Consider the following 13919-nt stretch of genomic DNA (forward strand, 5'->3'; position numbering starts at 1 on the left):
AGAATTCATAATGAATTGGATATGGGGGTAGGAGAGTGGATTGTCAGTAACACCTAGATTGTAAGCTTGAGTGATTAGGAAGATTGTTGTACCCTCAACAGTAATAGGGAAGTTCAGAGAGGAGGGTTTTGGAAGAAACATAAATCCTGTTTGGGGCATGTAAAGTTTGGGATGTCTATGGGACATCCAGTTGAAGGTGTTCAATAGATACTTGGAGATGCAAGACAAGAGATCAGCAGAAAAGTTAGGGCCAGATCTGTATCTGAGAATTATCTGTTTTGACATGTATGATAGTAATGGCATTTAAAGATTCCCCTGTATTGGCTTGGTTTTCAAATTGATTGTGTTAAAACCCAGAGCTTATTAATCCCACCTGTGGGATGGACTTGTTGATGTGAAAAGAAAGTCCTGAACTGGGAGGAGCTGGTGACGTAGATTTGGAGAGACAAGAGAGAGGCGGAAGATTTTTTTGGAAGCAGCACCTCGTGGAGAGAGAGAGACTAAGAGAATTGCTGGTGGCCACTTTGAATTGCCCTGGACTTTTGAGACCTGCCCCCTGAGCTGCCAAGGACTGAGGAGACATGGCTGTTTTGCTGGTACTTTGTCTGTCTGTTTTGATGTTGTTTTGCCAGATTTGTCCACTGGTGAAAGACTGTCCTGTTGAAGAAGTCCTGGAACCTGGATTTTGGTTAAGAAGCCCTGAGACTGTCCTGCAGACAGAGAGTGAATACTGTCCACTGGTGAAGGACAGTGCTGTTGTTGCAGGGGTCTGGAGACTGTCCTGCAGACAGAGTGAATACTGTCCACTGGTGAAGGACAGTGCTGTTGTTGCAGGGGTCTGGGAACCTTTCTGTTGGTTCAGAAGCCCTGAAGAAGGATTTTCTTGTTGTATGTTTACAGAAATCCTGGGAGAGGGTTTTGCTAATGTTTTCAGGGGTTCTAGGACTGTTCTACAGACAGAGGATGAATTGATGAAGGGACTGGCAATGTATCTTGTGGCCTTGCTAAGCCTTGTCCCCCCAGGAACTAAGATTGCTGAGAACTTGCCTTGTGTCAAGATGAAGAAAATACCTCCTTTTGGGTATTAAGTGCTGTGTTTAAACTTGATGTAACTCTGGGGTAGATTCAATTGTGATCCAGGGTGGGGAACTTTTGACCTTATTGTGCTCTGTGATTGACAAATGAAGGTACTTTACTTATGTTTGGAAACTAATCTCCATTTGAGAAGAGGGGTTTTGTGGTGGACCAAATGAAGGTATAGCCTAGGGGTGGAGAAGTATTTAGAACTGGGACTTTGTAATTGATTGAATGATTGGAAGGTCCTGGGGTGGGGTAGTACTTGGAGATTATTTAATCACGCTTAGTAAATGCTGTATTTTGAATGATGTCATGTTTTGACCTTCTCTGTTCTTGGTTGGTCACTGAATAAAATGGAGAGCACCTATGCTGGTATTTTGAACCTTGGGAAGTTGCCTTTCCTTGGCATTACATTACAACATGATGATTGAATCCAGGGGAGCTGATGAGATCACTAATCAAGATAGCATAGAGTAAAAAGAGAAGAGGGCCAAGGACAGAGATTTGGGGGACACCTGGGGTTAAGGGGTGTGACCTAGATGAAAATCTAGCAAAGGAAACTGAGAAGAGAGGAGGAGAAGAACCAGGAGAGGGCAGTGTTATGAAAACTTAGAGAGAGAAGGGACTATCATTGGCAATTATGAGACTAAAAGTAACTTTGGAAAGATTAATTTCAGTTGAAGGATGAGGTTGGAAACCAGATCAAAGAGAATTTAGAAGAGAGTGAAAGGAGAAGTAGAGGTACTGATGATAGTTGGCTTTCTCAAGGGGTTTAGCTATGAAAGGAAAGACAGATATGAGGATAAGCTAACAAGGATGGATGGATTAAGTAAGGTCTTTTTTTAAGGATGGGAGAGACATGGGTATGTTTGTGGGAAGTGACTAGTAGATGGAGACATTGAAGATTTGTTAGAGTGGGGGATGGTAAAGGAAGAAATCTGGAGAAAATAGGATGGAATGGGTTCACTTGGGCATGTAGAGGAGGGGTTAGCTGTGGTAATAAGGGCAGCATCTTCATTTGAGGGAGGTGGAGGAGAGATGTGAGATGAGGAGGACGGAAATGAGGGAGTTCTCACTGAATGGCATTGTTTCAATTAACAACGAGTTAAGGTTTGAAGCTGATTGTATGGGGGAGGGGGTGGTGTAGGAGGTTTTGGAAAGGATGAAAAGGTTTGAAATAGTTACTTTGGTGAGTGGCATAGTGGAACGATTAGGGTGGTATAAAAGGATTGCCACAGTGGGGGCTCAGTTGAGATTATGTAACATAAATTTGTAGAGGACCCAATCAACATATTTTCATAAGATTTTTCTCCAGCTCTCTTCAGTAGCAGGTGAATAGGAATATTCTTTTTTTTAAAAAGCTAATTTATTAAAAGATATACAACAATCAAAAATAGGTTTTAAGCCAATTAACATTTTTGTATTATTCAGAGTAATCTCTTAAAAAATTTTTTTTATTTTCAATTTCAAATTCTTTCCATCCTTCCTTTCCTTACCCATTGAGAAGGCAAGAAATACAATATCCATTACATGTATGAAGTAATACAAGACATATTTTCATATTAGCCATGTTGCAAACATAAAAAAAAAAGCAAGGAAAATAAAGTGGAAAAAATATGCTTCAGTCTGTATTCAGAATTCATCCTCTCTCTGGAGGGGGTTAGTATTTTTCTTCATGAATCCTTTGGAATTGTCATGGATCATAATATTAATCAGAGAAGCCAAGTCTTTCAGTTGATTTTTGTTCCAATATTGCTGTTACTGTGGATGATATTCTGGTTCTGCTCACTTCTCTCTGCATCAGTTCACATAAATCTAGGAGAATTCTTTTGTAGAACAAGGCATGAACTTCCTACTTGGTAGGACTCTTGAAAGGTTGTAGGGTTGTTTTTTTGTTTTGTTTGTTTTTGAGTTTTATCTGTTGCTATTGAATCCTTTGTTCCTTTCTTATCTATAGGATAGTTCAAGAAAGAAACGGGATAGAGATGATACTTCCACTGTAGGAACTGATTTTGAACCTTGGTCAAGCAAACGTGGTGATATCCTTGCCAGATACACAACAACAGAAAAACTCTCTATTGTAAGTTGCCCGATCCTTTTTGTCTCACTGTAGTCTCAGGATTTTAGGCTTCTTTTTTCATTTTTATGTTCAGACTCTTCTTAGTTTGTTATGTCATTAGTGTTAGAATTTTTGGTCAGGTCTTCTGGAACCTCATTATCACAAAGGAGTGGCAGAGTATAGAAATCATTTGTTATGTAGAATTTTTCCATTTATTGACCAACTTTGACTCCTGAATTGTTTTGGAATTTGCTCTTTTGGAAGTTAAAAAAATTTTTTTTGCCTTTGAATAAATGTTCATGATATTTTATTTAGATGTATGATATTGCTCCTCAGAACTAGCTTGCTAATTGGTTTCAGTCTTTGTGATTTCTGTTTGAGGATGTTGTAAAGGGGGTGCTCGGTCAGATACTATGTGGCTTAGGCATCCCTTCTGACTCAGATTCTATGGTTCCATAAATGTCTGATCTTCTTTATAACAACTGATGTTATTTCTCTACAGAATCTATTTGTGGGATCTGAGAAAGGTAAGTTAGTTACAAATTTCTTGATTGGTGACTGTTTTTCTGTTGGATTGAGGACAGTATTACAAAAGAATCAAACTTTATTCCCTGACTTGTATGCCCTCTTAGTTTGTTAGATCACTCTCCATATAGTAGGCATTCCTATAGTAATTATTGATTGAATGAATGGTTTAGATACTTAATAAATACTTCTTGTTGACTTATTAAATATTTTAAATAAAATGTTGTTTTAAAAAAATAAACAATTCACTCTCTTTCATGACCTTTACCCTTGGGAAAAAATAAGGAAACTATAAGATGATACTTGAATTCTAAATTATTTCATAGAACATGAATGAAGGAACAGCCCCCCAATTTACTTGTTTAATTCTGAAATTCTACCATTTAATTCAATTCTACAAGCATTTATTAGGCACCTACTAGGTAATTGACACCTTGCTTGGCCCTAGGGATATAAATATAGCCACCAACCTCAAGGGGGATGGAGGGGGAGGGGGAGGGGGAGAGATTCTTTTTGGTTTGAATCTTTTCCTTTTAAAAAATGCCAGTAACTGTGTTAGAGATAACTTTTCAGATTGGTCTTACCTATCATTTGCCTCTTAGAATCTGATAAATTTGTTAGTGCAGGTTTGATGAAACCACGGAATTCCTGAGTTGAGGGAGAGCATAAAAAGGGGGATTAAGCATTGAAGAGGAGGTCTGACGTGAGCTGAGCCTGCAGCTACCATCACTTTTTACCATTCAGAGAGATAGAAAGCTACTAGATCTAGTATTGTTGGGCTGAAGATGTTTGAAAGCCTTCTACCTGTTTTCAAGTAATGTAACTGAATAGGCTTAGTGCCTTGTGCAGTAAGTACTAGACCTTAAGCCTAGAAGGAGCTTAGTACATTCTTCTTGAATGAATAAATCAATCAATGAAATGGTAGTTTCACTAGGGTAGCAATTTTTGTGTGTGCTCCAAAGGGAACATTTCAATTCACTTTGATTCCTGGAAGTAGCCCAATCTGTAATTTGTGTCATTATTTACTTTGGCTTTTTTATATGGTGGGTGAGCAAATGATGGAGTGCAAAGTTTTATAAATAATTCAATTCAGTGAAAGTGTTTGAATGGAATGAAATCGGGTAGGTAGTAAACTCTGATTTTCTCTGTGAAATATTGATTACTTAGGTAAGTTGCCCCTAGAGTATTAATTTGTTTTGTTTTGTTTTTTGTAAACCTTCAGAAATTCCATTATGTTTAATCATAATACAGCAGAAATTCTTCTGTTATAGGTATAATCTTAGTAGGAAAGAATCCTAAATACTATAAATTTATGAAAATCTTGAGATCCTAAAACACTGAACCTTGTGTGTCTAGGCAAGGTTGCAGCCTCTACATCTGCAGTGTCTGAGAAAGTCCGGACGAGGCTGGAAGAACTGGATGATCTGGAGGAGGTGAGCTGCTTCTGAAGGGCTGTCATGAGGAGGAGAAAGACATTTTTTGTTGGTTCTTTCCAGCTAAGAACAGTTTCATTTTTTGTCTTTTGCTTTCTTCCTGATCTCTCACCGAGGGAGCTCTGGTAAACTGTGCAGATTCTTCTCTAGCACTGATACTGACTAGTAAAGGAGCTGCCAGAGCTACATTTAGAAGCTCCTGAGACCTCTAACTTAAGTTTGCTTTAAGGGTGGTGTTCTATCTTCATTGTAATACATCTGTATACAGTAATCCGTGATACAGTCTGGCAATTAGGAGGAAGTTGATAACGGCCCCACATTTTATGTGTCAGTCACATACTCACTGATGTGGCCACATTTATTGTTACCATTAACCAAAACATGGCTACTTTATGGCTTTTGGAATAGAGTATAATGCAGTATTCTCATGTAGAAATTAGAAACCTAGAAGAGTGCATTCATTTCAGAGAAGCTTCATATCATTTGTCTCAGTCAGCTGGCTTTAACTTAGTTTTTATACTCTCAAGGTAGTTTGACCTTGGAGATTTACTGTGGGACCTTTAGTAAGCCTCTTACCTTCTATGACTCAGGTTTCTTATCTGTAAAATGAAAATAATACTGTTTGTAGAAGCTAACTCACAGGGTTATGAGGATCATATGAGGTCATATAAATATGGAATGTGCTTTGTCAACATTAAAGTATTTTTGTAAATATCAACTATTAATTACTTTTAAGAATGCATAACTTCTGGCCTGTTATCAAGTGAAATTCATTTGTTCATGTTAATTTTAATTTGGTTAATGTTCATAGTTCATTAAGTGGCAGTAAGTTCTGCCCAAATATAATTTTTGTATGTAAGTTCTATCATAGAATTTCATGCAGTGTCTATTAACCTTACCTTTTTCAAGGATTAAATCATTCTAAATTAACTTTTTCCTCAGTGATTTGAGTTTTTTCATTATGTATTGTTTTCATTTGTCAATAATCTCTTTTACTTGACTGTAAAATTGTAGGTGTGGCATCTTTGTCACTTTTTACAGTCTGCCATAGCAATCAAAGACAGACACACATGGAAGAACACTTTTCTTTGTAGGGCAACATAGGGATTAGTGTAGTGGCAAGAGCTCTGTATTTGTACTTGAGTACCTGGTTTTGAATCCTGGTTCCTCCCCAGGTAGTATGTGGCATAGTGTTAGACAAGTCAGTTTGCATCTGTGGACCTCAGTATCCTCTTGAGTAAAATGAGGGAGTTAGACCAGGAATGGGGAACCTATAGCCTTGAGGCCACAGGTGGCTTTCTAGATCATCAAGAGTAGCCCTTTGAATGAATTAAAACTTCACAGAACAAATCCCCTTAATAAAAGGAGTTGTTCTGTAAAACTTGGACTCAGTCAAAAGGCCACACCCAAGGACCTAGAAGACCACATGTGGCCTTGAGGCCACAGGTTCCCACCCTTGGGTTAGACTAAGTAGTCTCAAATGTCACTTGCATTGCTGAAGTTGAGATCAAGAAGGCAAGAGGTGTTGTCCTTTATAAGATTCTTGTAGAAAGCTTCCAGATTACATTAGATAAATGTGCTTATCTCCATTGCTTTTCAACAACCTTGCTGTACTATAAAGCACCAAAATAAGACTAATGTAAAATGCATGTTTTTAATAGTGACTATACATTCTCCCTATTTAATAGAACCTGAGTGGCTAGTGAAGAATTTTGAATTTTTTTCTTATCCTACCGCCATCACTTAGGAATATCAGCATCTTTTTCAATTTCAGCAATTTTCTATGAGGAGGGTCACCTTCTGGTCTTGTTATTATGTTGTATTATGGTTATAAGCACATGTTTCACTCACATAAATATTGGTGAAGAATCAATGCTGTTAATGTGGGGGGAACATAGGGATGGGAAGGAAGAGAGAACTTTAGAGACTGAAGTTTACTAAGAACTGATGTTCTTTCTCCTGTATGATTGAGTTAGATGTAATTTTGCTTTTCTTGGTTATATTTCCCCTGTGATTTATTCACAGGGATCCCAAAGGGAGCTACTGAATTTGACTCAACAGGATTACATGAACCGAATTGAAGAGCTCAATCAGTCGCTAAAGGATGCCTGGGCCTCAGACCAGAAAGTGAAAGCACTAAAAATTGTTATCCAGGTCAGGACTGTGATCCTTAAAGTCTTGTGTAAAAATACTAAAAATAAAAAATTTCTGTATTGAATAATAGGGCTAAAGGAGACTTTTAAAACATGTCCATTACCTTCTACATTGTTGTAAGGAAACCTGCTCCCATCTCATCTTCTTTTCCCTTTAAAAAGAGAGACAAATCAGATAGTGAATAAACTACTCCTAGGATATAATTGGACACTCTGGGGATGTAAACTCATTAAAACCATCAAGATACCATTTAACAAATCCTCTGTTTCTAAAAGTTAATGCTTCTACAATACCTAAGGAGACTCTCTTATCCATTACAAGGTATATTATTGAGTGAGGAAAAGAAGCAGTAAATAGAGTCTTGGGATGAAAATAAATGGCTTGTTAGGGGACAGATGATAGCTTGTAGTGAAAAGAAAATAACAGAGTTTCTGGCAACTTTTTTTTTTGTTTTTTCAACAAAGTAATACCCAGATCACTTGTTGTTCAATTCATCTTCCAACATGGAATTAATAAATTCAAAGTTAGAATGAGATTATATGTAGAAAGGAATAAATCACTGAGGCATTTCCTATTCTCTGTAGGTAAGTTCATTTTTTACCACCTCCCTTCATTTTTCTAAGAATTTCAACTGCTCCTTTCAGAATGCTATGTACATCTTCCTAAAAAACACAAAGGATATATGGCAAACCCTCTCTGGATAATAGGCCTTTCAATGTATAGTTTTTTCCATAAGGAATATTTTCTCAGTTGTCATTTAAAAATGTAAGTTATATAAGTCAAGTATTGACTCTCATAAAACATTGCATTTCTCCTTGCTCCTCCAAACTGCACATTTATATGATAAGTATGGGTTGATTGTTCGATACCTTTGGTTTCCTACCCAACTTATCTTTTTTTTTTTGTGAGGCCACATTGGCTTTTGTTGGATATTTGTAGCCAAAAGGTATATATCGCAGGCAACATCAAGCAGTAAACATTTATTAAACACTTACTATGTGCTAAGTACTATGCTAAGCACTGGGGATGTAAAAAGAGGCAAAAGGCAGTCCCTGCCTTCAAAGAGCTTACAGTCTAATGGAGGAGACAACACACAAACAAATATATAGAGAGCAAGCTACATACAGGAAAAATAGAAAGGTACCTAATTAAGAGGGGTTGGGGAAGAAGGGATTTTATTTGGAACTTAAAGGAGGCCAGGAGGTGAGTAGTTGGAGCAGAGGAGGGGAAGTATTCTAGGCATGGGGAACAGCCACAGAGAATGCCTGGAGCAGAGAGTTGGAGTATCTTGTTTGTGATACAGCCAGCCACTCTCATTGGATCAAAGAGTCCATGTCAAGGAATAAGATATAAGACCACTGGAAAGTTAGGAGGGGGCTGGGTTATAAAGGGCTTTGAATGCCAAACAGAGCATCTTGTATTTGCTCCTAGAAGCAATAGAGAGCTTATTTATTTAGGATGTTTATTTAGGATATTTTAGATTTAGATTTATATTAGGAGTTTATTTAGGATGGGGGGGTGACATGCTTGGAATTTTGTTTCAAGTTTTGGGAGATATATTTTGATTTCAGTTGAAAGAAATCTTTGGATAACAACATGCAATCCTGCAAAAAGGAAAAAACAGACTGATTCATAGGCATAAATGAACCTAGGAATGATAGTATCTTGTCAAAACAATCTTTGTGATTTACACTAGTGTGAGTGATTTAAGTGACTATTTTTATAGATATGTTAAAAAAAGATTTCCAGGTTGCTATTATTTTTATTCTATAATGTCAATTTTCACCATTATTCAGTACCACAGTAATGGTGACTTTTTTTCTCTCTTGTTTCTTTTGGGAGATTTAATAAGAGTCTGAGATTCATTGGTTAGATATTTGAAATCTCACTAAGATGAATCTTTGGATCCCACTGTATATTTTTGGGGGTTTCCAGGACATGTGGCAAACTATAGCTTATGTTCTTTCAAAGACTGTTATTATTTTACAAAGTAAATATTATTGAAGGAAGATCATCTCATTCCAAAGACATGTGATATGAATTGCTTGCTGTGTAGTTAAGGTGAAGAAATATCAGAATCAGCAAGTGTTTCTCCACAATATTTTTATTGGCAATAACTCCCCATAGATTTAAGTTCTGCCCCTATTCTAAAACTGACTTCTTTTTAAAAAAAATTTTATTTACTTAAAACTGTGACTTCTTAAGCTTTATTTTAGGGAGATTTTATTTTATCTCTTCTCCGCTCCCCCCAATCCTCCCAATAAAAGAACACCATAGAAGCCTCTATTAGCTAAACACCTGGTTAATAAAAGTACAAACTTCATTCACTCTTCTTATATTTTAAGTGTTTCCTTCTTTAGCTGAAGATATAGTTCAGGAAGAATGCTTACTTAGTATGTTCTCTTTAAACATTAGTACTCTGTACAGGTTTGAGTTTTTAGTTAACATGTACACAGTAGATCTGAAGTAAGTAAGCTTAAAACAGTATCAGGTCAAGAAAAGTCATCAAGACAGCTTATTCATTTTTGCCAGTCCCATGTTTGGACCATTTCCAGCAAGTTAATAAGCTTTTTATTTTTTTTTTAAAGCAATCAGGGTTAAGTAACTTGCTCAAGGTTACACGGCCAGTTATTTCTGGGTGTGGTGCTAAGTATCTGAGCCCAGATTTGATCCCCCAGGTCATCCGGACACTGGGGCCTGTGCTCTTACTCGCTGAGCCACCTTGCAGGCCCTAAAACAGAATTCCTTCTTCTTCTTCTTCTTTTTTTTTTTTTTTGCCTTTTTGGAGGGCAATTGGGGATAAGTAACTTGCCCAAGGTTACACGGCTAGTTTTTTTTGTGTGGGTGTTAAGTGTCTGAGGCTGGACCCGAACTTGGGTCCTCCTGACTCCAGGGCTGGCGCTTAACTCACTGTGCCACCTAGCTGCCCTGTTAATAAGCTTTTTAAAGCACTTGCTCTGTGTCAGGCACTGTGCTAAGCACTGGGGATATAATTAAAGACAAAAACATTCCCTATCCTTAAGGAGTTTGCATTCTAATGAGTGAGATAGCATGTAAACAACTAGGCACATACAGTGGTCTATATAGAGTAGATGGCAGGTATTCTGAGAAAAGAGTATGCTACTGAGGGGATGACTGGGAAAGGTTTCCTACAAAAGCTAGGATTGGAACTAAGCCTTGATGGAAGCTGGGGAAGCTCAGACACTAGCTAAGGTGAGAAGGAAAATAATTTTTGCCATTGTCTTAAGACCCATTTTCCCCCCTAAAGCCAAATATAAATTCCTTTAAACATTTATCAAAGGGTAGAAGCTGTGGTAAATAGAAGATAGTTTTGTGAGGATTGTTTTACAGCTTTGTATTATCACATAATTAATTGATGGAGAAAGTAAAGAAAGAACTATGCTGATTTATTTAAATTATTTCAGTTTCCCTCAGATTTCTTTTAAGTACAATGGGAACTTGTAGGATTGCCCTGTTAATGGCATAAATATAAGCAGATATTGAGTATTTGCTGTGTGCAGGGCTTTATGTAGATATCAGGAATTTTAAAAGATCTCCTGGAATAGATTTTTTAAAATAACATAAATAAAAAATTCCATGTAATCTTAGAGTCAAAAGGGAGGACATTTAGTCCTATTCCACTCATTTTATAAATGAGTAAGGTGAGGCACAGAGAGATTAGGCGACTTACCAAGATCAGGCAGCTAATTCATCTTTTGACTTCTCTCTGCTCCTACTATATCTCTTTCTTCTACTACACGTACCATTCTGCCTTTCACACAAAAGACTCCCAGCATGAAATTCAGACTCAACCTTAGGATCCTGATGTTTACTACTGAGTGGGTGAGATGAGAGAATTTTTATTATCAAAAGTCTAGTTCCTGTTGACTTTAATTATGTTCTTTGATATTAGTTTGGAGTCAAAGTGCCTAAGTATCGATGTTGGAGAGACTTCTCTGCAGTTTAAGTTATTTTCATTCACTGTGACCGAAGTGTAATAATTTATTCCTGAGTGACCCTTTAAAAGGATAATGGCAGAATGATCCGGGTGCCATATTTTAGAACTGGCAAATTTTTGTAGTATAGTTACCAGAAAAGAGAGATAGGTTTGGTTTTACTTGCCCTGAATGCTCTTGGAAAAACTTTTGAAGTTGGAACATTTATAAAGATGATGATAAAAATGAAAAACCAGCTAACAGGAAATAGAGCATGCCTATATACTAGTAATAATATTGAAAAGCCAAATTAACTTGAGAAGACTTTATAAAACTGATTCATCAGCTCATCTATTTAAGACATTGCACTACTGAAGAAAAATTTTTAGGACAGTTTAGGTAGGTTTTGTGAAACTCAGAGCAAAGTGAAAAATGTTATCAGTAGTGACTGTCATGGTATTTTCCAGAGCCGCATGTGTCTCTGAAGTTTTCAGTGGATCTGTTAATAAGTGTTCTCTTAACTGTTTTTGTGACATAGTCCCCTTTGGCATCTGGTACAGCCTGTGAACCTCTTCTCAGAATAATACTTTTACGTTCACAAAATGTGTTATGTAGACTTACAAAGGAATCCAATTGCATTGAAATAAAAAAATTAATTTTTTTCCCCCTATCCAAGTTCATGGGCCCATTGAAATGTAGCTATGGACCCTTTGAGAAACCCTACTGTTTTAGGTTCAGAAGGAAGTCAAGCCTTTCAAAGAAGTAGGAGGAAAATGTTGATGGAAAAAGCACCAAAGACTTAACAAGTGATTTCTTTGGAAAGAATATAAATCAAAATTTCTCTAGGCCAAATCATAGTGGCAGAAATTGTTTACTTCAAGCAGACCGTGTCTCTCTCTGGTAGGCATGTGAACATGGCGATTTCATATTGCCCTCCTTTTGGATTTGAGACTTTACTTTGGAGTTTTTAGCATTCTCTGCATGTTTCTACCAGATCAACCTGGTAACCTATCTCAAAGGGATAATATTGATAGGAGAGTGATTCTCAAATGTTTGAAATTTTATGGTCCCCCATTCATGAGTCATTCACACTGTTTGTGAATTACCCCAAAAGCATAATTCACTTTTTTCCTTCAAATGCTACTGGCACCAAATAGAATTTTGGAAATCTGAAATTTATCTCTTTGAAGACATCTTCTCCTTAGTTTCTCTATATGCTTCTGCATCTATTTTCCCCAGCTTGGAAAATATTTCTGTAGGGCAGAGATGTCAAAATTGTGTTCAGCAAAACTTGAGTTCAGTCCAAACCAGATTAAAATGCAATTGGGAAATGTTTCACAAAATACATAAAAATACAGTAAAACATAGATAATGTTAATTTGTGATTTTCTCAGTCAATATGCAGCCAACATCAGTTTGTATCTATCAGAATTTGACACCACTGCTCTAAAGTATTCCTATAATTCTCTTGTAAAAAGGAGTTAACATGTACCCAATAGACCTGAAGGGGTCGTAGCAGAATCCTGCTAGTCAATCTTGTGAATGTGCTTTAGCTATATTATTCTATGTTGTATGATTATTGTTTATTAATGCCTTAGACTCCAAATTTAGAGATTCATATGTCTTTTGAAAGGATTGTAGAGGTTTAGTCCAACATCCTCATTTTATTGATGAGGAAATTGAGGTTTATAAAGGCTCAGTGTGCCCACAGACGTACTGGAGTTAGTGGTAGAACTCAGGTCTCCTGACTCCCTATTTAGTTTTCTTTATAATTCATCGTATGGCTTGTGCCCTTTTCTATTGCCTCAGAGCCCATCGGGGGCAACTTTCAGGGCTTTCTCTGGAGCTGCCACCTAGTAGGTCTGCCTTTCCCCTAATTGCCCTAGTGCCTGTGAATGGTTCTTGGAAGGGCCCAGCAGGAGCTGTTTCCAGGTGGAGTGACTTTTTATCCCTCCAGGACTTGTAGGCTTTCCTTGTAATCTCCCTGCAATTTTTTTTTTAAAACTTTTCCCTTTCTGGCAAGACATTGACTCTCTCCACTCCATCCTCACTCCTGCTGGAGGCAACTTGGAGCCCTCATTCCATCCTGACCCTTGGATCCATTCCTTCCTTTCCCATGGTGGTCAGCCCCCTTTCTAGGTTCCTTGTCCTGTGGAGCTGATACTTTAGTATGCCCTAAAGACTCCTGGGCCTTGCCATCTCCACTGTAACTCTCTGGAACTTTACATCCATCCTGCAAATGAACCATCTTATCCTATATGTCTTATCTCTCCCAATTAGAGTGTAAGCTCCTTGAGAGTAGGGACTGCCTTGTTTTTCTATTTGCTTCCTCATCACTCAGCAAAGTGACATGTAATTTTTTTTCATTCATTCATTTTCAAGTATATGTTGTACAATGTTGACATCTCTTGTCTAAGTAGTTGTGATGTTTTCCAAAACTGAAGAATTCTAAGCCAGACTCTTTTTAATGAATATTTTATTCTTTTTTTTTCTAGTGTTCTAAACTTCTTTCTGACACATCTGTAATCCAGTTCTACCCAAGCAAATTTGTCCTCATTACTGATATACTTGATACATTTGGTAAGTGCTGGCAAGATCTAGGAAATGTTTTTTTTTTAAAGTATATTATAGGTAAAGTGGATTTGCTCAAAAAGATCTTATTCCTATTGACTTTTCCTTTTTGCATTTCATTTAGAATCCTCTTTTCCCAGATTATTCCCCCTTGTCCCCAAGTGC

General features: G+C 37.2%; 1 protein-coding gene across 2 annotated transcripts in view; it reads left to right on the forward strand.

The window, feature by feature from the left end:
* VPS35L (VPS35 endosomal protein sorting factor like) overlaps nt 1–13919 on the forward strand; it is a 114900-nt gene that overhangs the window by 11371 nt on the left and 89610 nt on the right. The window contains exons 4-8 of one of the 2 annotated variants that reach the window (XM_069096049.1): nt 3035–3157; nt 3639–3663; nt 5018–5094; nt 7120–7248; nt 13679–13763. In XM_069096049.1, the coding sequence (XP_068952150.1) occupies nt 3035–3157; nt 3639–3663; nt 5018–5094; nt 7120–7248; nt 13679–13763 (439 nt within the window). The remainder of the gene's footprint in view (nt 1–3034; nt 3158–3638; nt 3664–5017; nt 5095–7119; nt 7249–13678; nt 13764–13919) is intronic. The other variant, XM_069096050.1, reaches the window with a different exon arrangement.

This window comes from Petaurus breviceps, unplaced genomic scaffold (assembly GCF_028583685.1).
Source record: "Petaurus breviceps papuanus isolate PSGF00001 unplaced genomic scaffold, PetGlider_PUasm1.0 229, whole genome shotgun sequence".
Classification (NCBI taxonomy): domain Eukaryota; kingdom Metazoa; phylum Chordata; class Mammalia; order Diprotodontia; family Petauridae; genus Petaurus; species Petaurus breviceps.